This window comes from Photinus pyralis, unplaced genomic scaffold (assembly GCF_008802855.1).
Source record: "Photinus pyralis isolate 1611_PpyrPB1 unplaced genomic scaffold, Ppyr1.3 Ppyr1.4_LG10, whole genome shotgun sequence".
In the NCBI taxonomy this organism is placed as follows: Eukaryota; Metazoa; Arthropoda; class Insecta; order Coleoptera; family Lampyridae; genus Photinus; species Photinus pyralis.
In genome coordinates this window covers 13,160,867-13,181,688 of record NW_022170250.1, presented here as the reverse complement: position 1 = coordinate 13,181,688, position 20,822 = coordinate 13,160,867, and the positions used below count along the sequence as shown (strand labels likewise).

Genomic DNA, 20,822 nt, shown 5'->3' with positions numbered 1-20,822 from the left:
GGAAACACTTTTGTGGATATATTTAATACGTAGAAGCATCAAAATTACGATTGAGAAAAGGCCGTGTAAATTTAATAAATTTGACAGCTCGCGTTAAGAAGTTATCAGGGAGTTGATGTGAAGTTCCATGCATGGTTGCATTTTTTAGAACTGGCAACATTGTCGAGCTGCGTTTTGTTAGAAATGCGCGCTGGTTATCGCCTTTATCTCCCGACATACTTTCGTTCACGTTTACTATGAAGCGGTATGTGTAAATTTCCCTTACCTGTTACAATGCAATGCGTAAAAAAATCAGAGAAGAAAACTAAGCCTTTCTTCTGTATTCCAAACCTCTTTTCGGGTAAGCAACATGAATAGAAACAATTGAAAAAAACGATGTCACAAAATAATTTTTATTTTCCTATTTTTGTTCTCTTTTTATTACAGAAAATATGCATTAGGTTCTTCTTTATTGAACGTGAATAAACGATTCCGCTCGGTAAAATTTCGAAAACTAACAAAAAGGCACCAAAGTCTTGAATCTTACGAACTAATTTTGTTAAAAACTCCTTATCGTACAAAATAAAATTGACTTAAAATTAATGCAAAAATAAAATTGTAAAAATACACAAGAATTCTTCGTACGCCTCCTCTACCTACTACTACTAAAGTCCTTCCTTAATCCGTATCTCGGTAGATATCCTACGTTGTTCTTCATCTCCAACGGTCGGCCGCGTAACCGTTTCTGTACGCTTTCCTTTTTCTGTTTCGTCTCGTTCTTCTTCGTGTTCTCCAAGTTGCTCCGTCGGGCGCGCGACGGTCCCTCCAACCGCGACGTTCTAAGCACATTCCGTTTCCGCAGGAAAATCGACGCGTTCGTCCACACCTTTTCGGCGGTCGCGGCGCCCGACCTCGTCCGCACCCGGAGCTGTCGCACGGCGAGAACCTCCTCCTTCAATTTTTTGGACTTCTTCTGGATCTTGAGCGTTTGCGTTATCGACTTCTTGCACGTGCGGTCGATCTTGGGCCTGGTCTTCGTCGTCTCGGGCGCGTCCTCGTCGTTCGAGCTCGACGAGATCTCGTGGATTTGGACGTTTTCGGGTTCGCGCACGTCGTAGCTCAGACTCTCGCGACTCTTTGGTATGTTCCGTTCTAGATCTGTATTTGTACTAATTTCGCATGTGGGTTTCAGGGACGTCGTCGCCTCGCCGACTTCTCTACTGTTGACTTGGATGTTCTGATCGACGTTCGGCTTGTCTTCGTCGGCGAACGGTCGCTTGGGGGCCGCCTCCGCGCCGCCCTCGAAGCGGGTTACTATCTCTAGCCCGCTATCCGGATACGCCTTGCACTTGCGATTTTGCAGCACCTCGGCACGCGGCGGGCCGGGCGGGTCGAGCAGGAGAGTGATGACCGAGGTGTTGTCGGCGCGCATTCTCATCACGGACCACCGATCTAACGCATGCTCCACCAGAAACTTGCTCGGATTGATCCACACTTTGCTTCGGTCGTCGCTTAACGCCGCGATTTCGTTGTGCCTCTCCGCGCCGTGCACGATGCACACGGCGGTCTGCGGCTTTAGCATGTTGAAGAGGCCGTCCGTGCCGAAAATTAGACACCGAAACGAGTTCGGATCGATCGGGATCACCATGCAGTCCGGATCGGGCGACACCACGAACTCGTCCAGCTGAGAATTGTACGACCACAGGTCGCCGAGACTGCGCGCGACCGCCAGAAACGGAATTTCGTCTATCGGGGTCGAGCGACGGATCGGACCTTGGTGTCCCAACCGTGGACGATTCCACACGACCCGAGGCACACCTAAAACCGCAAAGATAAGCACGACGACCGTGCCGAATTGCTAACGTACCGGATTTCGAAACCACCTTCCCCCCGCATTGCTTAATCCGTTGTATTTCACCGGCGCTTTCCGGTTTGTGATCCTTCGTTAGCGGTTTCGCTAACCAATCCGGCGAATCCGAGTTTTGGTAACCTAAAAGCGTGTTATGTAAAGCAACGTTCGCCGTTTACGCGAAACTTACCCAAGACTATTCCAGAATCGCCCACGTGACCGATATAAATTTTCCCTCGCCGTATAAACGCTATGCTGGCGGTCGTGCCGGCCGTACTCGGAAGTCCGGACGGTGTTTTCGGCCATTTGGCTAAAGCACGACGGGTAAACAACACATTACTGAGTCTCCTCACTCACCTTGCTCCTTCCACATAGCGTAGTGGGTTGCTATGTACCCTTCCTTAATCGCTTTCAAAACATCCTCGTCGTTATCGCTCCAGAAATTCTTCTGCCTAACAATTAACTCCATCAGATGCTCCTTGGCGTACAGCGCGGCCTCCGCACCCCCGTGACCGTCGTATATGCCGAAAAAAGCGTACTCGAGATCCCTCTCATCCTCAGTTTGTTGGTAAGCAACAGAAAAAAAATCTTCCATGTACTTCCTCCCGCCTTGGCAGCAGTTGCCAGTCACACGCAAATTAACACCGATAGACGCGGGCATAATTACATCCAAACATAAATACAGCGATAAAACCAATTTTCAGGTACAAATTCTATTATTTTTAACACTAAAAACCTTCCCTCTCACATTTTTTGGTTAAATGTAACTGTCAATTTTTAAGTGTGTCAAGTGCGCGCGCCATCTCCCGCCAAAAAAACAAAACGCATCAAATTTATTATTTATTAAACTATTACAACAAAATCAACAACTAATCTACTTTTTGTCGCTCTTCCAAGTCGTAAACCTGATTCGCGAAAGCCTCGGACTCCCTCATTCGCCATCGCTTGTGGTACGGTCGCAAGTAGTGTGAAACGAGGTAGTAACCGCCGCAGATAGCGCTGAACATTCCCACGAACTTTCCGAATGGGGATCTCGCTAGCTTGACGAGGCCGTTCATTCTGGTTTCTTCTCGATGGCGACGGGCTTCGGCTCGAAGAACGGTTTCCAAATGTACACTCCGCTAACAACACCGAGCAGTGTCACTAAGAGCAAGTCTTGGGTTTTCAGCTTGTAGGGGCGCCTTATTCGCATTATTCTACAACATGGACATTCTCAATTAATTAAATCTAAAACAGATTTTGACACTTATGTAATAATAAACAAAATAAGAATTACCCTGTATAAGCAGTGTCTCTTACACAGTGGATGTGTGTCTCGGGTACTGCTATGAAAATTGCTATGCGACGGCGTTGCCACATTTAAATTTACTTCTTAAAACGTTCATAGCTGTTTGCACGTCGAGCGCAATGAAATTTGTACCAAATAGTCTTGAGCATATTAGGTTTCTGCCAGAGTTTTCTAGGCAGAATATTTTACATGTCTTTTAAATCATCTTAGAGCTCCACTTGGTGCTTTCCAGAACACCCTGTGACCAGCTCATGGACTATTTGCTCTAGAGAGACCTTAGAAGGATCTAATTGTATTTTTTATAGCTTCTTAAGCACCCCCACGCGCTTTTAGGGCCCATCTAGTTTTGGAGAAAGCATATCAGTTTCAGAAACGTTTTGAATTAGAAAAGCTGTAAAGCGCTTTTCCCGTACTGGGACGGGTAGCAGAATTTCCCAGTAGTGGAGGCACCACTTGTCGTAAGAGGCGACTAAACAACGGCAAGACCTTGTAAACTTAAGGCGCTTTCTTTCGGCTGCTTAGCAATCATGATTTCAAAATCGTGATTCGTAGGATCACGTTTTACGAAAGAACGCGCGAATTTAAATCAAAGTATGGTTAAGTTTACGTATAGTACACATTTGCATTCGAATTACGTATTTTTTGTTTGGATTATGAAAATAATTTAAATACAAGTGGAAGTACTTGCACAATTATGCTCCTCTTCAGTTACAAATATTGACTAATCGAACATTTGAGCAAAAATATCCTTGCATTTATAGGTTAGGAATTCGTGATCATAAAACTTTTATGTTCAGTTTGTTCACGATTTTAGCAATCATGATCATAAGATCACACTTCGAAAGAACGTGATTTGACAATCCAAACGCGTTTGGATCACCGAAAGAAAGCGCCTATGGTCGTTATCATTAAAGCATTTCAATGCACTTGGCAATCCTTCGATATTTTTCAAGGCCCTCTTATATCCTTTAGAGTAGATTAAAAGCTTTTTATGTCATTTGGGTTCCGTCTAGACACTTATCAGAGAGTTTAGACCCAATTCAGGTGTAAAAAGCGTTTTAATGTTATGCAACTGATGTAGCACTAAAGAATCAACTTTGCATCAGAATGTACGGTGTAAAAATCTAGCGTTCTCGGACGCGCCTTGTCAGGGACTTTCTGAGCATGGCGGCCCTGTATATAACAATGAATTGTCTAGTGATTTCGGCGTAGCGCCATCTAGCGCCGATTTGGCGCAAATCTCAAATTAAATCAATACGAAACCACAAAAGTGGAAATGTAAAGTTAAAACTACAAAAATGAGTTCGGAAAATATATTCCTCTTTGTGCCAAACATTATCGGTAACGTTAATTAAATGCATTACATCCCTACAGTGTTTAGTTGCAGGTTACGGGCGGATAATCCTCGCGATCATCTCCTTTTACTTTATGCCCACGAATTACGTAGTGGCGACCGCTTGCTACGTCCTCTCCGCCCTTCTCGACGCCTTCGATGGATACGCCGCACGATACTTCGATCAGAGCACGAAATTTGGCGCCATGCTCGATCAGCTCACCGACCGTTGCGGTACGATGTGCCTGTGCGCCGTCCTCATTTCGTTTTACCCGCGGTACTCGTTCTGGCTCCTTCTCTCCATGACAATCGACATTGCCTGCCACTGGATCTTCCTTCATACGTAATTAAAAACCGCACGCGCAAGGGGATAATTAAATCTTTCAGCTCGCTCCTACAAGGGAAAAGTAGCCACAAATTCGTCGACATGTCCGAGAATCCCATCATGAACCTCTACTACACCAATCGTACCGTTCTCTTCTGGATGTGCTTCGGTAACGAAGCATTTTACTGTGCCCTTTACCTGTTGCACTTCACCGAGGGCCCGCTGAGTAAGTCACGAGGGCGTGTGCGTGTTACAAATCGTAACGTTTCTCCAGTCTTAGGTATATCTCTCTACCGCATAGTCCTCTACCTGTCCACTCCGGTGGCGTTGATCAAATCCGGAATTTCACTGCTGCACCTGTTCGTCGCCAGCAAGAATCTCTCCATTATCGACGTTAATGAACGTCGACGCGAGAAACGCGAGTAAAGGGCATTCCAAAAAGAGTATTGTTAAATGTATAGCTTTATTGTGAAACATTAAAAAACGTGTAACTTATTCTCGTAGCACGGCGATGCCGCTGTTATCGTCGAAAACTAGATCGGTTCGTGAGGGGTACACCGACTTTAGATTACCGTCGACGTCAACGTTTTTCACCTGCTGTATAGTTAGGCTCCCCCCGAATAGCGGAACCATTTCTTTGATCAGTGTGTCCGCCACCTTTTTACAGGCTCCCTGTGAGCCGGCGCCGGTCACTTCGATGAGTAGGGACGTGGTCGACATGGTCATCTGAAAGGCGTCATCGTACAGTTGTAGAAAGAGCGGGCTCGACTCACCTTCGTAAGTTCGCTGTTCGTGATTGGTGGGAACGATATCACGTCGCCGGTCGTATTCGTAAGGCAGGCGTACAGAGATTTCCCCTCGAGCATGTACAAGTACTTGTGAATGCCCGAGTACGTGTTGCGTTTCTTCTCCTTTCGTAGGTTCTCCGCCTCGAGCTGAAGCTTTTTGAATAGTTGGGCGCCGGTCAGTTCTTGGCCACCGTTCAGGGGCTTGATGCGTAGGTCATTCGGCGGAAGCGCGGTGTATACCAAGTTCCCACCGAGCTACAACAAAAATTTGAAGGTTTTTAGACCTCGAGGGTAGATTTCGCCCTTTTAGACATTTTTTAAAGGGCATTAGAACGTGAAACTTTGTTGTGCATGTGTCTCATGAATTTTATTGGATCTCAAGGGCGGGTTTCACCCTTTTAGACATTTTTCAAAGGCCATTAGACTGTGAAACTTTGTTGTGTATGTGTCTCATGAAGTTTTTTAGGCATCAAGGGTAGATTTCACCCCTTTAGACATTTTTTAAGGGGCACGAGAACGTGAAACTTTATTGTGCAAGTGTCCCATCAAGGGTAGATTTCACCCCTTCAGACATTTTTTAAAGGCCATTAGATGTGAAACGGGTTTCACCCTTTTAGACATTGTTTAAAGCCATTAGATGTGAAACTTTGTTGTGCATGTGTCTCATGAAGTTTTTTAGACATCAAGGGTAGATTTCACCCCTTTAGACATTTTTTAAAGTGCATTAGAACGTGAAACTTTTTTGTGCAAGTATCTCATGAATTTTATTGGATCTCAAGGGTGGGTTTCACCCTTTGAGACAATTTTTAAAGGCCATGAGACTGTGAAACTTTGTTGTGCATGTGTCTCATGAATTTTATTGGATCTCAAGGGTGGGTTTCACCCTTTTAGACATTGTTTAAAGGCCATTAGACTGTGAAACTTTGTTGTGCATGTGTCTCATGAAGTTTTTTAGACATCAAGGGTAGATTTCACCCCTTCAGACATTTTTTAAAGGCCATTAGAACGTGAAACTTTATTGTGCAAATGTCTCATGAATTTTATTGGATCTCAAGGGCGGGTTTCGCCCTTTTAGACATTTTTAAAGGCCATTAGACTGTGAAACTTTGTTGTGCATGTGTCTCATAAAGTTTTTTAGACATCAAGGGTAGATTTCACCCTTTAGACATTTTTTAAAGTGCATTAGAACGTGAAACTTTTTTGTGCAAGTATCTCATGAATTTTATTGGATCTCAAGGGTGGGTTTCACCCTTTTAGACAATTTTTAAAGGCCATGAGACTGTGAAACTTTGTTGTGCATGTGTCTCATGAAGTTTTTTAGACATCAAGGGTAGATTTCACCCCTTTAGACATTTTTTAAGGGCCCTTAGAACGTGAAACTTTATTGTGCAAGTGTCTCATGAATTTTATTGGATCTCAAGGGTGGGTTTCGCCCTTTTAGACATTTTTTAAAGGCCATTAGACTGTGAAACTTTGTTGTGCATGTGTCTCATGAAGTTTTTTAGACATCAAGGGTAGATTTCACCCCTTTAGACATTTTTTAAAGTGCATTAGAACGTGAAACTTTTTTGTGCAAGTGTCTCATGAATTTTATTGGATCTCAACGGCGGGTTTCACCCGTTTAGACATTTTTTTAAAGGCCATTAGACTGTGAAACTTTGTTGTGCATGTGTCTCATGAAGTTTTTTAGACAAGGGTATTTCACCCCTTTAGACATTTTTAAAGGGCATTAGAACGTGAAACTTCATTGTGCAAGTGTCTCATGAATTTTATTGGATCTCAAGGGCGGGTTTCACCCTTTTAGACATTTTTAAAGGCCATTAGACTGTGAAACTTTGTTGTGCATGTGTCTCATGAAGTTTTTTAGACATCAAGGGTAGATTTCACCCTTTAGACATTTTTTAAAGTGCATTAGAACGTGAAACTTTTTTGTGCAAGTGTCTCATGAATTTTATTGGATCTCAAGGGCGGGTTTCACCCTTTTAGACATTTTTTAAAGGCCATTAGACTGTGAAACTTTGTTGTGCATGTGTCTCATGAAGTTTTTTAGACATCAAGGGTAGATTTCACCCCTTTAGACATTTTTTAAAGGGCATTAGAACGTGAAACTTTATTGTGCAAGTGTCTCATGAATTTTATTGGATCTCAAGGGCGGGTTTCACCCTTTTAGACATTTTTTAAAGGCCATTAGACTGTGAAACTTTGTTGTGCATGTGTCTCATGAAGTTTTTTAGACATCAAGGGTAGATTTCACCCCTTTAGACATTTTTTAAAGGGCATTAGAACGTGAAACTTTATTGTGCAAGTGTCTCATGAATTTTATTGGATCTCAAGGGCGGGTTTCACCCTTTTAGACATTTTTAAAGGCCATTAGATGTGAAACTTTGTTGTGCATGTGTCTCATGAAGTTTTTTAGACATCAAGGGTAGATTTCACCCCTTTAGACATTTTTTAAAGTGCATTAGAACGTGAAACTTTTTTGTGCAAGTATCTCATGAATTTTATTGGATCTCAAGGGTGGGTTTCACCCTTTGAGACAATTTTTAAAGGCCATGAGACTGTGAAACTTTGTTGTGCATGTGTCTCATGAATTTTATTGGATCTCAAGGGTGGGTTTCACCCTTTTAGACATTTTTTAAAGGCCATTAGACTGTGAAACTTTGTTGTGCATGTGTCTCATGAAGTTTTTTAGACAACAAGGGTAGATTTAACCCCTTTAGACATTTTTTAAGGAGACGAGAACTTTGTTGTGCATGTGTCTCATGAAGTTTTTTATGAATCAAGGGGATCTCAAGGGCGGGTTTCACCCTTTTAGGTTTAAACGCCTTTTAGACATTTTTAAAGGCCATTAGATGTGAAACTTTGTTGTGCATGTGTCTCATGAAGTTTTTTAGACATCAAGGGTAGATTTCACCCCTTTAGACATTTTTTAAGGGGCATGAGAACGTGAAACTTTATTGTGCAAGTGTCTCTTGAATTTTATTGGATCTAAAGGGCGGGTTTCACCCTTTTAGACATTTTTTAAAGGCCATTAGACTGTGAAACTTTGTTGTGCATGTGTCTCATGAAGTTTTTTAGACATCAAGGGTAGATTTCACCCCTTTAGACATTTTTTAAAGGGCATTAGAACGGGAACTTTATGTGCAAGTGTCTCATGAATTTTATTGGATCTCAAGGGCGGGTTTCACCCTTTTAGACATTTTTTAAGGACCATTAGACTGTGAAACTTTGTTGTGCATGTGTTTCATGAAGTTTTTTGGACCGCAAGGGCAGATTTTACCCCTTTAAACACTTTGTAAAGGGCATTAGAATGTGAAACTGTTTTGTGCAAGTGTTTCATGCATTTTTTGGACGTCAAGGACGGATTTCGCCCCTCAATCAGGACGTTTTCGACATTTTGCCACACGCGTAAAACCCAAACTTACCAATTTCTCAGCGTCATGTGTCGCAATGGTGGCGACATTGCGCTTCTCGCAGAGTGTATCGTGCAGCTTAGTCTGAAGCTGAATAAACTTCTTAAAAATCTCCTCGGTGAACGTCACGTTTAAAACTAGACACGCTATGAGATGCGGACGAATACTCTTAACGTTTTCGTGGACGATAACGCTTAAATTGTCGTTGCAATGATTAATGCTGACTTTGTACAGACTTTCGGTGAGCGCACCGACCTCATCGTCGACCGCCCTCTTCCCTTTTTTCCCCTTATTCGTCGTCTCGGTGCTAACAGTCGTCGTGACCCCGTGCTGCTTAATGTAGTCGATAATCTTCTTCGTGTGCCCCTGCGTCATCAACTTGAGCAGCCGCCTGTCCGCGATCGGATTCTCCTTCAAATTGAGATCTAAAACTCGCCAATGAATCGGACGGATTCGCCCGGTCAGATCTCACCTTTCAGCTTGCCGCACTTCGCCAACTCGCCCGGAACCTCCTTGATCTCGTTCGAATTTACGAGCAGAACTTTTAAACTCGACAACGCGCCGATCGCGTTCGGTAGCTCGGCGATTTTATTATTGCTGCAGCGTATCTCGGCGAGGCTCACCATTTCGGGATGGCACACGTCGGGAAAGGCGCCGAGGTTGTTGTTCGACGCGTCGATCACGGCCAACTTTGAATTGGTACGGAATTTGGGTAGGGAGTTTAACTGGTTATTCGATACGTTTACGGTAACCAATTGCGATAGATCCGATAGCGTGTCGGGTAGTTCGTGCAGTAGATTGCCCGAAAGGTCCAAGATTTTCAGTTTGTCTAGGCCGGCGACTTTCGAGTTGAGCGTCGCCAGTTTGTTCGAATGCAGCACTAGCGTTTGCAGGTTGTGGAGCTTTTCGATGGCATCGGGAAGGGTCTCTAAGCCCGTACTGTGTATATTTAGGTAATTCAGGTTGACTAAAGTGAAAAGCGTTGGATCGACGCCGTTTCGCGAAATAGAGTTGGAAATTTCGCGTCCCGTAAGAATAATTTCGTGCCGATTTTCGTTTTGCGCCGTTAATACCTCTGGCCAGGCCATTTTTAAATAAAATCTCTACTAAAAGAGGTTAGGTTTTCAAGTGGTGTAGTTTATCTGTTGAGTGTACGTTTGAACTACTACGAACAAAAAAAAAAATCCTTCTAAAGGCATGTGTACACGGCAGGACGTAAATATAGGTTTTTCGAAATGTATAATGTGCTTTAATCAACAGGCGGGTATTCCAGACTCTCCCCCGAAGAGGCACAGCAGGAGTGCGTGTCACAGACAGTATTAATAAGGGAGCACATTCGAGTGGAAAGGCCGAGGTACGAACGTGTCAAAAACTTACTGATCAAAATCAAAAATTCTTTATTCAACCCTTTAAACTTTTTTACGCTTGGAATAGGCGTCGTCATCTTCGGCGAGCAGCGCCAACTTCCTAATGACCATCTTGAGCCGTTCCGACAGGAACGTGTCCACCTGCCCCAGGATGTTCACGAATTGCAGCATCCTCCCGATGTTCCGATTCATCTTCTGCGCCTTCGTCGTTTGCACGTCGTTGTCCTTCTGCTTAAACAGCTCCTCCATATCGAAATTGGCCCTCGCCGCCTCCAGGAGCGCAACCTGTCAAACGTATTCGATCCACTTTTAAACGCAATAATGTATTGGCACTTACCAGAAGAAGACACGCGATAAGGAGTCGCATTACAACGGGAATGATTCACGAACGCCGATGATAGCAAAACGTTGGTCAGTCAACTCTATGGCGATAAGGCGCCCACTTGCATTTTTTTAGTGGCGCAATGCGCTATTTGTACGTGCTGCTGATTGTAATCGCCTCACCGGCCTCGTCAGGGGATTTCATCGCCGATTTGGACTACGTGCAGAAATGCAACGAGACATCGCCGATTGCTTCGGGTGAGCCAAATTCGTCCTTTGCTGATTAATCCTAGCGCGATTTCACCCCCCAGATGCACTTCGCGAGCTCGTGTTGCACGAAGCGCGCCAGAAGGACGTCGGCTGCTTCCTGCACTGTTTATTGGTCAAATACGGGTGGATGGACGAAGAGGGCGGTATTTTACCGCACAACATTGAAGAGGCAATCGCCGATAAGGGGGTGCAATTTCTAAACTACATACTGTCTAAGTGCACGGCTGGAAACGAAATGGATAAATGCGAAAGGTCGCTCTTCTTCGTCCGGTGCTTTTGGCAGCAGCAGGTAGGCGGCGAAAAAGCCGTGCTGTTTATTCGCGTTTATAATTACAGGAGGAGACCGGGGATGATCGTCTACTAAGCAGGATAGTGGAAGAATGAGTGACCAAAGCAAAGTAAAACTTAAAAAATAAATTTCTTTTATGAAGTCCAGTTATTGCGGCAACTTACTACAGAGGGATCTTTTCAGCTTTCCCATTAATTAAAATTCCAAGACAACATTCTTTAATTTACCCCCCCAGACCCCCCCCCCGGTGTTAAACTCCCCCCAAAATGTTTTAGGACATTCAGTAGCTTTATGATTTTTCCTTGGGAGTGTCATCGCACTGTCTTTTTTTTGTGGGGCGTAATACTTAATCCACCTGGGGGTCTGGGGGTGTGGAATACCCGCCAGCCTACACCCTCCAGTACATTTTAGGAATAGATTCTTTTTTCCTGGAGGGTATTCCATACCCCCCAGACCCCCCGGTGTTAAATTCTCTCCCCAAAATGTTTAGGACACTCAGTAGCTTTATGATTTTTCCTTGGGCGAGTGTCATCGCACTGTCTTTTTTTGTGGGGCGTAATACATAATCCACCGGGGGGTCTGGGGGTGTGGAATACCCTCCAGCCTACACCCTCCAGTACATTTTAGGAATAGATTCCTTTTTCCTGGGATACCCCCCAGACCCCTCGGTGTTACATTCTCCCCTCAAAATGTTTAGGACACTTATGCCCAGTTGCACCAACAAAATTAAGCCTTGCTTAAAGTTAAGTCGAACTTAAAATCTATGGCAACGATTATTAAGACAATCGTTGCTATGGCAATTAAGTTATGCTTAACTTTAAGCGATACTTAATTTTGACGGTGCAATTGGCCCTTAGTAGCTTTATGATTTTTCCTTGGGAGTGTCATGACACTGTCCTTTTTTATGGCGCATAATGTACATGATCCACCGGCGGGTCTGGAGCAAGGTTGGTATATACCAACCTTGGGTCTGGAGGGCATAATCTCCCCCCCTCCCTCCTTTCACTCCCACTTCCCGGCGCATTAGGAGTAAATTTTCACCTAACAAACGAGAGGCTGCGCAAGCGCGACAAATAAAACAATCATGCGCATTTTACAATCGCTGGAGCGCTTTAATTTCATTTTTTCGTCTCTACGGTAGTAATATGGAAATTAGATCGATCAAGCTGTTCTGACCAATAATAATCGACCCGTTCGTGATCGAATTTTGATTGGTCGGGTCGCAGTTGTACATCTTTCTTAGTTTCACTAGGTCGCTCTCGCTGAAACCGTCGCGTTGGCCAATCGTGACGTTTTCTTTCAGCGTCGTGATCGTCGGCTGTCCGTTCGCCGAGAACGCCTTCGCCGAGTAGTGCATGACCGAACCGTAGTCGTAATCGATCTCGAAAATTGTAATCGTGTCATTCTCGATCTTACGAAAGTTAGTCTTCTTCGCTGCGAATAGAGGTCGTCAGTTTTCCGGTCGAAATCTGGTCACAATACTCACTTTCTTGGATGTTCTCCCAGTTAATCGCGACGTAGAGGTCGCGATCGTAGCGATTCTGCTCGTGGTAAAATCCGCACGCGTGCAGGAGCTCGTGGATCGTCGTCCCGATCTTCGTAAGGCAACCGGGACTTTGCAAGTTGACGATTTGCCTACCGCCGGACCTCCCCACGCTCGACCAGCATCCCGAGCTGGTGCTAGTGATCGTAACCCAGTCGGCGTCGAAGTTGGTTTTAGGACGAAATCTGGCAAGATTAGATTATGAAACCACCGATAGAGAGAGTAGCGACAAAATTACAGATCTCTACAGTAATTTCAAATAAAAAGCACATACCTAATGCACGTATGCTTGTGGTACTCTCCCATCGCCCTCGCTATCAACTCCCGCTCCCTAGAGCTGAACAGGCCCACAATTTCGTAGGGAATAACCGCGCCCGTCCAACGGTACGTTTCGTTTAGGAGGCCGTTCTTGGAATAGTCCGCCGGGAGGAGGATGTCGCCCTCAAAGTACTCGCCCGTTTCCTCGGGATTAACGCCGGACTCCTCGCGCCACTCGTTCAAGTTGATGCCAGATTTCTCGTAGACGTCGGTTGTTGGCGCACAGAGCGCGCCTGAGAGTAGGAGACTTACGACTAACATTCTATTAGCTTTTGGTATTGTTTCGTGCTCCCTGGGTGTTTATATACAAAGAATCGACTTAATTATGCATGCTACACTTTGCATGTTGGCCTTTCGCGCGCGGCTACCGAAGGTAACCCCAATTGATAACCGCAGAAACGCGCTTTACATACAAATTAGTTTGGCAGAAGAAAAAATCGGTATGACATTAATATTGCAGGCCAGAGGAACTTCCTCGCTCACCACAAACCCAAATTTCTCTTCATAAAAAAAATGTTGTGCTTATTATGAGCTCCTGATTGGTGAAATTGGGAGTCAAAGATCTGTTCTCCTACCGCACAAAGCGAAAAACTATACTAATATCACCATTCCTGCACTTAGTGTAGGTATCTCAATGATTCTCTGCATTAAGAGCAAAAAGACCTCCTCGCTCATTATACAGGGTGTCCATTTTTATGGAATAGCCCCCAGCATACAGAAAGAATTGATCATCTCTTCCCAAAGACTACCTTGATGCTTCTGGGATATGGTAATCAATTCCCGCTTGTGGCTGGGGGTATTCCATACCCCCCAGTACTACATTCTCCCCCAAAACGTTCAGGCCTTAGGCTCTCGTGTATAGAATATCCTCCCGAAAAGAAAAATATGACCACAATACTCATTTTTCCACACATCTTGGGGGAGAGCATAGCACCGGGGGGTCTGGAATACCCCCCAGTACATAGAAGGAATTGATTATCTCTTCCCAAAAACTACCATGATGCTTCTGGGATAGGGTAATTAAATCGCTCTTGGGGCTGGGGGGTATTCCATACCCCCCAGTACTACATTCTCCCCCAAAACGTTCAGGCCTTAGGCTCTCGTGTATAGAATATCTTCCAAAAAAGAAAAATGTGACCACAATACTAATTTTTCCACACATCTTGGGGAGAGCATAGCACTGGGGGGTATGGATACCCCCGTCTACACCCCAGCACATTAGAAATCGATGTCTTATTCCTGGGAAGTACGTTATGGTTTTCCATTTTGTGGGGCATAATACATAAATCCATCAGAAGTCTGGAATACCCCCCCCCCCCCACTGTTCACCTGAAGATGGGTTACACCTGAAGATGGAAACGTCTGCTATAAAATTATTTGTATTTAGTGTAGGTACATCTACAATAGTAAATCTTAACCCTAAAATTGAGAATCCATGACGAGTTTTCCATTTTTGTCCTTCAAACGAACACGCCCGCTGGAGTACCTCGTCTCCTGAGACCCGTCGGGATACAATATCTTCACGGTACCATCCGGATACTCCCTTCGCTAGGACACACTAATAAAAACTGATCTTTTGCAGACGAACCGGCCAACTCACCTTGTGCTCGCTCGTGTGTATCTCCCTCTGGCCGTTCGGCAGCGTCATCACCTGCTCGTCCTTGTTAACGTTGACGACGGTCCCGTCCGGAAAGACGTTGACGACGGTCCCGTCCGGAAAGACGATCTCCTCGACGCCGCCCGAGTAGGTCTTCCGCCTGACGCCGTCCGGGTACTCGATCTCGCAGACGCCGTCGTGCAGACGCCGCTCAATCTGACCGCTGAAACAGAGACCGTCGTTTTAGGACAGCGCGCAAATCGGCGCGACGTACGTACTCGGCGAACTGAATCAGCTCGGTACCGTCAGGATTCGTCGTGTGATTTACTTTACTGTCGCGGTGATGGTAACGTATCGTACCTTCCAGTAAGTTAGTCTCTTTAATATCTCCGTTAAAATACTGAAATATTATAACATTACCGTCCGGCGAGATCGTTTTAATATTACCGTTGCTATACTTGATCTGTTTCGAGCCGTCGTTTGACGTTCGCTCGATACGATCTGAAAAGATTAAGAAGTCAGTGCGGATTCGGTACGAACGATCGCTTACCGTTCGCCGGTTCCGGTGGCGCGGGGGTTACGTTCTCCTTGGGAAGATCTGCGGGTTTACGCATCACCATCAGCTCGGATAAGCTGTCGTTGATTTCGTGCAACGTCTTGGTACTGGACGGCTTGCGTCGCATTCGTTGCGAGACGATCGCCTTGGCGTGCTGTCTGTTTAGGTCCTCGATTTCCGCCTTGAGGTTCGCGTTGTCCTTTTCCAAGTTTTTGATTTGGTTGCGCAAACGCGCCTGAGTAGTTCCGTTTTTCGACTCCTTCGCCTTTAACGTTTCCTGTAACGTCGCCACTTCGATTTTTAAGGCGGTAATTTCCGCGCGCTCCTTCCTGGACGGCTTGTTCTGTTGGTCTTTGACGTACTTTTCGAAAACCATCTTTTCTTTGGCCAACTTTTTCCGTTCCTCTTCCAGTGTGGTTGCCATTTTCAGTTTCTCATCCTCGATTTGTTTTAGTATCTCCTTCTTGTACCTATATAATTGTATTGCGCGTTTTAGTCTATCTATTTACCAAGCACTTTCCCTTAACATTTCAGAAAAAACCGCTCATAAATAAGAAAGTTGGTTCTGCGCATGCGTTTTTTTTTTCAAAAAAGGACACAACAAATAATGACCTAAAGGGTTAACCGTGGTCTCCATAACAAGGTCAAGTTTATCAATGTGTTTAACCGTTTCCTGAACTGAATTTTGGGTTTCTTTGATCCCAAAATGGTCGCTAAAGTAGAGCTAGTTTCATGATTGAGTTTTGGCTAATCAAAATGCAATAAAGCGTAGCATCGGGACCCCTGAGGGGCATGGAATACCCCCCAGCACACGGAAGGCATTGATTATCTCTTCCCAAAGACTACCATGATGCTTCTGCGATAGGGTAATTAATCGCTCTTGTCTGGGGGATATTCCAGACCCCCCGGTACTACACTCACCCCCGAAACGTTCAGGCCTTAGGCTCTCGTGTATAGAATATCTTCCAAAAAAGAAAAATGTGACCACAATACTCATTTTTCTACTCATCTTGGGGGAGAGCATAGCACCAGGGGGTCTGGGGGGTATGGAATACCCCCCAGCACATAGAAGGAATTGATTATCTCTTCCCAAAGACTACTATGATGCTTCTGGGATAGGGTAATTAAATCGCTCTTGTGGCTGGGGGGTATTCCATACCCCCCAGACCCCCGGTACTACATTCTCCCCCAAAACGTTCAGCCCTTACAACTCTCGTTTATAGAATATCTTCCAGAAAAGAAAAATGTGACCACAATACTCATTTTTCTACACATCTTGGGGGAGAGCATAGCACCGTGGGGTCTCGGTAAAAATGCACTAAAAATGCTCACTTTAAACACTTAAGTAGGATATAATTTATTACTTTTGCTATTGTCAGCTTGGAGGAGGAGGAGAGGGGGGGGGGGGAATTAAATTAAAAAAACTACCTTTCAAATTCTTTCGTCTGTTGCTCGTACTTCTCCTTCAGCTTCTTCGCATTGCCATTCTCCACGTGTAAACGTTTCAACTCCGCCTCCAGACCTCCGACTTTGGGGTCGGCCTGTTCGATCGGCTCGGTCATAGTTTCGACGCTCCGTCTCGTCTGCGCCTTCTCGGAGATGCAGCTGCTCGCCGAGCTGACGGTCGTCTGGACCTCCACCTCGGTCCACCGATTTTCGTCATTGTACGCGACGTCCGTGTCGTTGGCGATCGAGCTCAAACTGGAATTCGGAGTGGCGACGTACTGCTTGAACTCGAACGCCTTCTCGATCAAGTTGAAGTAGTCCTTTTGTATTTGCTCCTCGTACTCGTCGATCTCGCAGGTTTCCTCGCCGTCGGTTACGATCGAACGCGGTTGCGGAGTGCTCGCCAGTAAGTTGACCACGCTGGAGTTCGTCGAGCAGAAGCTCGGGCGATTGGTACGCTCCTCCAACGCCTCGAATATTTGTAGCTCCCTATCGGTGTCGTTTTTGTCAACGCACGGCAGTCCCCACACCGCTTTCGTTACGATGCTGTCGCTCGGCTTCTTGAGCGGAGTGAGCGGAGGTCGCGGGTCTTTGACAATGGTCGGCCTCTTGGTCGCCGAGAAAGGCTTGAATTGCTCACCGGGGTACATGCGAAATCGCGACAGACCAGCACCTCGTCTTAGAAACGGCTGCTTCGGCTTCACGTCGGTAGAGGTACTTTTTATAGTAAGGGGTTCCTTTCCCGATGTATCCAAGGATGAGTTCGATTTCCGGAGGGTGGGTTTGTTTAGGCACAGGAGGCGCTCCTGCTGCTGCTGTTGCCATTTTTTTAGTTCGTCCAATTTCGTTAAAATACTCGCCGGTGATAAGGACATTTAAAAGGGAAATATGCAAAAATTAACATTTAAAAGTAAAGGAAAACCGTTTGCAACAAAATTCGTAGTTCATTCGGAAAAATTGCAGTAGAACTACTGAATGTTTATTTATTTGGGTTGTTTGAACTACCTCGGTCACACTCTGCGTACTACCGAAATCTCTACGTTTTGTGATCGTTTAGTCTTTATGAGCCTACCTTTCTCTTTTTAATTTTCTTAATTTGATTTGGTTGTATACAATCTTACTTTAAAGATTACGGGCACTATTTGAATCCTGGTGACGCACCCCGTACCTGCCGAGTACCCTGTATAGTGACTGTGATGGTGACCACAAACGACTTAAAATTTGAGGTTATGTTATCAAAATAAGATGGCTTCGTTTTTAAAATTTCTCGCACTTCTACCTCCGAGAGCTGTTTTATCACCAAATCTCACTGGTAAGCAGACCAAGCGCCCGCACGGTCTCCTCATGATTGCTTCCAGCGAAAGGCATAAAACGATGGGTGGCACCGACCTTAATCGAGCTCGAAAGGAGACGCAAAAGGCAGGAACCGCAACCGCCGATCCCTCGCTCCTCCTTCTTGGAGTGGAACCACGACGCGGAGCTGTACTCCTTCGGCAAACGTCTCGGCGAAGAGTTCAACCAGGCCCTACTTAAACGGGCCTTCACGCATCGATCGTATGTGGTACAGAAGGAATTAGCGGGAAATCCCACTGGTTTACACGTCCCTTGTTAACCACCGTAATATAATCGGCAGCTTGCAGATACATTTGAGGACAACAGCGAACTGATCAGCGAAGGCAACTCTATAATCCTGAAATCGGTCAGGCAGCAGTATACGACTTTTCCGGATGAAATCGTCGAGGCCCTATGCAATCACCTCGTCAATAATACAATGTTGGCGCACGTCGCCTATCACTTAGGTACCAAAGATATCGTATTAACTGCGGAATATCCCGCAGAAGCAAGCACGCTCGCAGACACGTTCCGCGCGATCGTCGCGGCTTTGCACCGGTCGACTGGCGAGGATCGGGCGCACCTGTTCGTGAAAGACTTCTTACTGTGCCAGTTGAACGGCAAGGGCATTTTCGACATTTGGGACCCGAAAAATCCATACGAGGTGCTGAAACAGCTCGCCCAAGAGAACGGGGTGACCGAAATCGAGGCGAGATTATGCAACGAGTCCGCTTCAAATACGATACTGGCGAATTACCAGGTCGGGTTATACAGCGAGAAAAAATTGCTGGGGATCGGTAAGTCGTTAACTGGGTGAACATTTTGTAGCCGTTGCAATTTTAGGATGGGGCGAGTCAATCGAAATAGCAAAGGATACCGCCGCGCTAAATGCAATACACAGAATTTATAACTTGGCGATTTAATAAAACGAGTAAAGGACATTTTTGCAGATCTTCCGGGGACGCAAAGAAAATGAACGGAAACAAAATTTAATTATCCAAAAAATCCTTATCCATTTTACTGAACACATTCGTTAGATCGTCGGGCACCTCGGCGTCCTTTATGTTATCCTTTCCAATCTCGGTTTCGGTTCTAAAATCGGAAAATACTCAACAGTCCCCCACCCTCCTGCAACGCACCTAATAAGTATGTCAACCAAATTCTCGCACGCGAGCAACACCTTGCGATCCTTCTCCCACTTATGCAGCTCGCGTAAAATCAGATAGGCGTTGCGGCTTCGCACGATCTCTCGATTCGCCCGTAACGTGCACAGTTGCGTGATCGACTCGATCAGCATACACCGAATGTCGGGGTCTTCTTCGCGCCGCTTGTCGTTCGGCAGGTACTGCAACTCGAGCGGCATGTTTTCGTACTCGTCGTCGCTAAACTCGGTACCGTCGGCTAGCGGCAGAAGCAGTCTCGGGAGTATATCGACCTCGTCGCTTAAAAGCCAGCCGTGACGTTCAATGTCGAAACAGCAATTGCGAATAGTCCCTAAATTGAGATGTGCGTTTGTTTCAGTGGCGATAATCGTCACTCACCTACAATTCCGCCTCGCTTAACGACGGATCCATCGAATTCTGTGAACGGCAATAACTTCTGAATGGAGGTCTCGACGATGGCGTCGCGTACAACTTTATGCCGCGACAAATTCGAGAGTACCACGCCTAAGTAGTGAAGGTTATTAGCCTTATTGTTAAATTTCACTTTTGTCACGATGTTGACGATCGTTTCCAAATCGATCAAGCCGATTACCACCAGTGCACAGTCCTCGGTGCGAGTTATATTTGACAAAATCATGCAAAACAAATCCGCTACTTCGCAATCTGGATCCGTAATGCCTTCGACGAGTACGACAGCCAGGCTGTTCTCCTCTGCCCCGAGCAATGTTCCGGGGCCATCGCCGTACGCGGAAAGGTTCACGAGCGCCGAGGCGCTTGTGCGTTTAACCGATAAACTGGGACTTCTAAGTAAGTTAATTAGATTCTTGACTATAACGTCGTCCTTCAGAATTAAGTCGATTCCTTCAGTGGTTCCGGTCGTTGCTGAAATCGGAACGGAAAGTTAGGTTAGGTTAGGGCTGATTCTCACCTAAAATGCTGTCCAAAGCTAATATCTGTAAATCGGGCCTCTTTTCGTTGTGTAAAAAGCCCACAAGTTCCTTTAAAGCTTCTGCCATGAAGCATAATATTTACAACATTCAAAAAATTAGAGGTTAGGTGTGGTTATAAACACGTGCTCAATTTACGGCTGTGTCTCACGTTACAAATAAATACACTGCTGTTCATTAACTCCCAGACCAGAATCTACACTTTCATTTCAGTTTATCTACAACTTTCTATTCCCTTTCTCTTTCATTCCTGAAATATGGTTTTTGTAGAGAATGTTCTGGGGGATAATTCATACACGAGAGTATAGGGCTAAACGTTTTTGGGGGCGAATATAACCCCGAAATACTCCCCCAACAAAAGGAGATTTCGTGACCCTATGCAGATAGAAACTGTCACAGTAGTTTTCGAGAAAAGGTAATTGATTTCTTCTGTGTCTGCTGGGGGGTATCCCATCATACTACCCGATTATACATTATCCCCTAGTGATTTTAATACTTAAGCCGGATTTATAGTTCCGTAACCGTAAGAACGTAAGAACGGAACCGTAAAATCTTACGTTAACGAAAATAATACGATTTATAGTTCCGTAGTGGCAAGTGCCAGCTTGCGCATTAGCGCGTAACGAATTCTGTCATTGTATGTCATCTGTCAGTAAGAGTAACGTGCATTTCAAAATAATAATAACCAACAAAGTGTC

At 45.2% G+C, this 20,822-nt stretch overlaps 8 protein-coding genes across 9 annotated transcripts; 3 read left to right on the top strand and 5 right to left on the bottom strand.

Moving 5' to 3' along the window:
* Positions 1-376: 376 nt before the first annotated feature.
* LOC116162308 (protein phosphatase 1D) lies at positions 377-2,620 on the bottom strand. Its single transcript, XM_031475907.1, has 4 exons — positions 2,186-2,620; positions 2,019-2,138; positions 1,847-1,969; positions 377-1,797 (listed from the first exon to the last, which is right to left on the bottom strand). Exons 1-4 carry the CDS (start codon positions 2,487-2,489, stop codon positions 632-634), a joined length of 1,713 nt encoding a protein of 570 aa, XP_031331767.1. The 5' UTR covers positions 2,490-2,620; the 3' UTR covers positions 377-631.
* A 1,681-nt stretch (positions 2,621-4,301) lies between these two features.
* LOC116162314 (CDP-diacylglycerol--inositol 3-phosphatidyltransferase) lies at positions 4,302-5,269 on the top strand. Its single transcript, XM_031475913.1, has 4 exons — positions 4,302-4,457; positions 4,504-4,792; positions 4,837-5,000; positions 5,049-5,269. The coding sequence occupies exons 1-4, from the start codon at positions 4,415-4,417 to the stop codon at positions 5,198-5,200; spliced, it is 648 nt and encodes a 215-aa protein (XP_031331773.1). The 5' UTR covers positions 4,302-4,414; the 3' UTR covers positions 5,201-5,269.
* LOC116162310 (leucine-rich repeat-containing protein 47-like) lies at positions 5,221-10,116 on the bottom strand. Its single transcript, XM_031475908.1, has 4 exons — positions 9,448-10,116; positions 8,988-9,400; positions 5,548-5,817; positions 5,221-5,500 (listed from the first exon to the last, which is right to left on the bottom strand). The coding sequence occupies exons 1-4, from the start codon at positions 10,061-10,063 to the stop codon at positions 5,267-5,269; spliced, it is 1,533 nt and encodes a 510-aa protein (XP_031331768.1). The 5' UTR covers positions 10,064-10,116; the 3' UTR covers positions 5,221-5,266.
* Positions 10,117-10,780: 664 nt separating this feature from the next.
* Positions 10,781-11,363, top strand: LOC116162315. Its single transcript, XM_031475914.1, has 3 exons — positions 10,781-10,921; positions 10,975-11,222; positions 11,270-11,363. Exons 1-3 carry the CDS (start codon positions 10,807-10,809, stop codon positions 11,315-11,317), a joined length of 411 nt encoding a protein of 136 aa, XP_031331774.1. The 5' UTR covers positions 10,781-10,806; the 3' UTR covers positions 11,318-11,363.
* Positions 11,364-12,241: 878 nt separating this feature from the next.
* On the bottom strand, positions 12,242-13,368 carry LOC116162313 (zinc metalloproteinase nas-13-like). Its single transcript, XM_031475912.1, has 3 exons — positions 13,040-13,368; positions 12,709-12,950; positions 12,242-12,656 (listed from the first exon to the last, which is right to left on the bottom strand). The coding sequence occupies exons 1-3, from the start codon at positions 13,342-13,344 to the stop codon at positions 12,355-12,357; spliced, it is 849 nt and encodes a 282-aa protein (XP_031331772.1). The 5' UTR covers positions 13,345-13,368; the 3' UTR covers positions 12,242-12,354.
* Positions 13,369-14,319: 951 nt separating this feature from the next.
* On the bottom strand, positions 14,320-17,755 carry LOC116162307 (centromere protein J). Of its 2 annotated transcripts, XM_031475906.1 has the most exons (6): positions 16,665-17,755; positions 15,231-15,706; positions 14,959-15,181; positions 14,684-14,903; positions 14,502-14,631; positions 14,320-14,448 (listed from the first exon to the last, which is right to left on the bottom strand). In XM_031475906.1, the coding sequence occupies exons 1-5, from the start codon at positions 17,555-17,557 to the stop codon at positions 14,503-14,505; spliced, it is 1,941 nt and encodes a 646-aa protein (XP_031331766.1). In that variant the 5' UTR covers positions 17,558-17,755; the 3' UTR covers positions 14,320-14,448; position 14,502. The 2 variants fall into 2 exon arrangements, with proteins under 2 accessions (XP_031331766.1, XP_031331765.1); XM_031475905.1 differs by having other exon boundaries at positions 14,447-14,631.
* A 97-nt stretch (positions 17,756-17,852) lies between these two features.
* LOC116162312 (39S ribosomal protein L44, mitochondrial) lies at positions 17,853-18,955 on the top strand. Its single transcript, XM_031475910.1, has 4 exons — positions 17,853-17,994; positions 18,041-18,274; positions 18,323-18,811; positions 18,858-18,955. Exons 1-4 carry the CDS (start codon positions 17,928-17,930, stop codon positions 18,935-18,937), a joined length of 870 nt encoding a protein of 289 aa, XP_031331770.1. The 5' UTR covers positions 17,853-17,927; the 3' UTR covers positions 18,938-18,955.
* Positions 18,922-20,314, bottom strand: LOC116162311 (protein HGH1 homolog). The gene is made up of 4 exons (XM_031475909.1): positions 20,106-20,314; positions 19,556-20,059; positions 19,154-19,508; positions 18,922-19,106 (listed from the first exon to the last, which is right to left on the bottom strand). The coding sequence occupies exons 1-4, from the start codon at positions 20,191-20,193 to the stop codon at positions 19,004-19,006; spliced, it is 1,050 nt and encodes a 349-aa protein (XP_031331769.1). The 5' UTR covers positions 20,194-20,314; the 3' UTR covers positions 18,922-19,003.
* Positions 20,315-20,822: the final 508 nt, after the last annotated feature.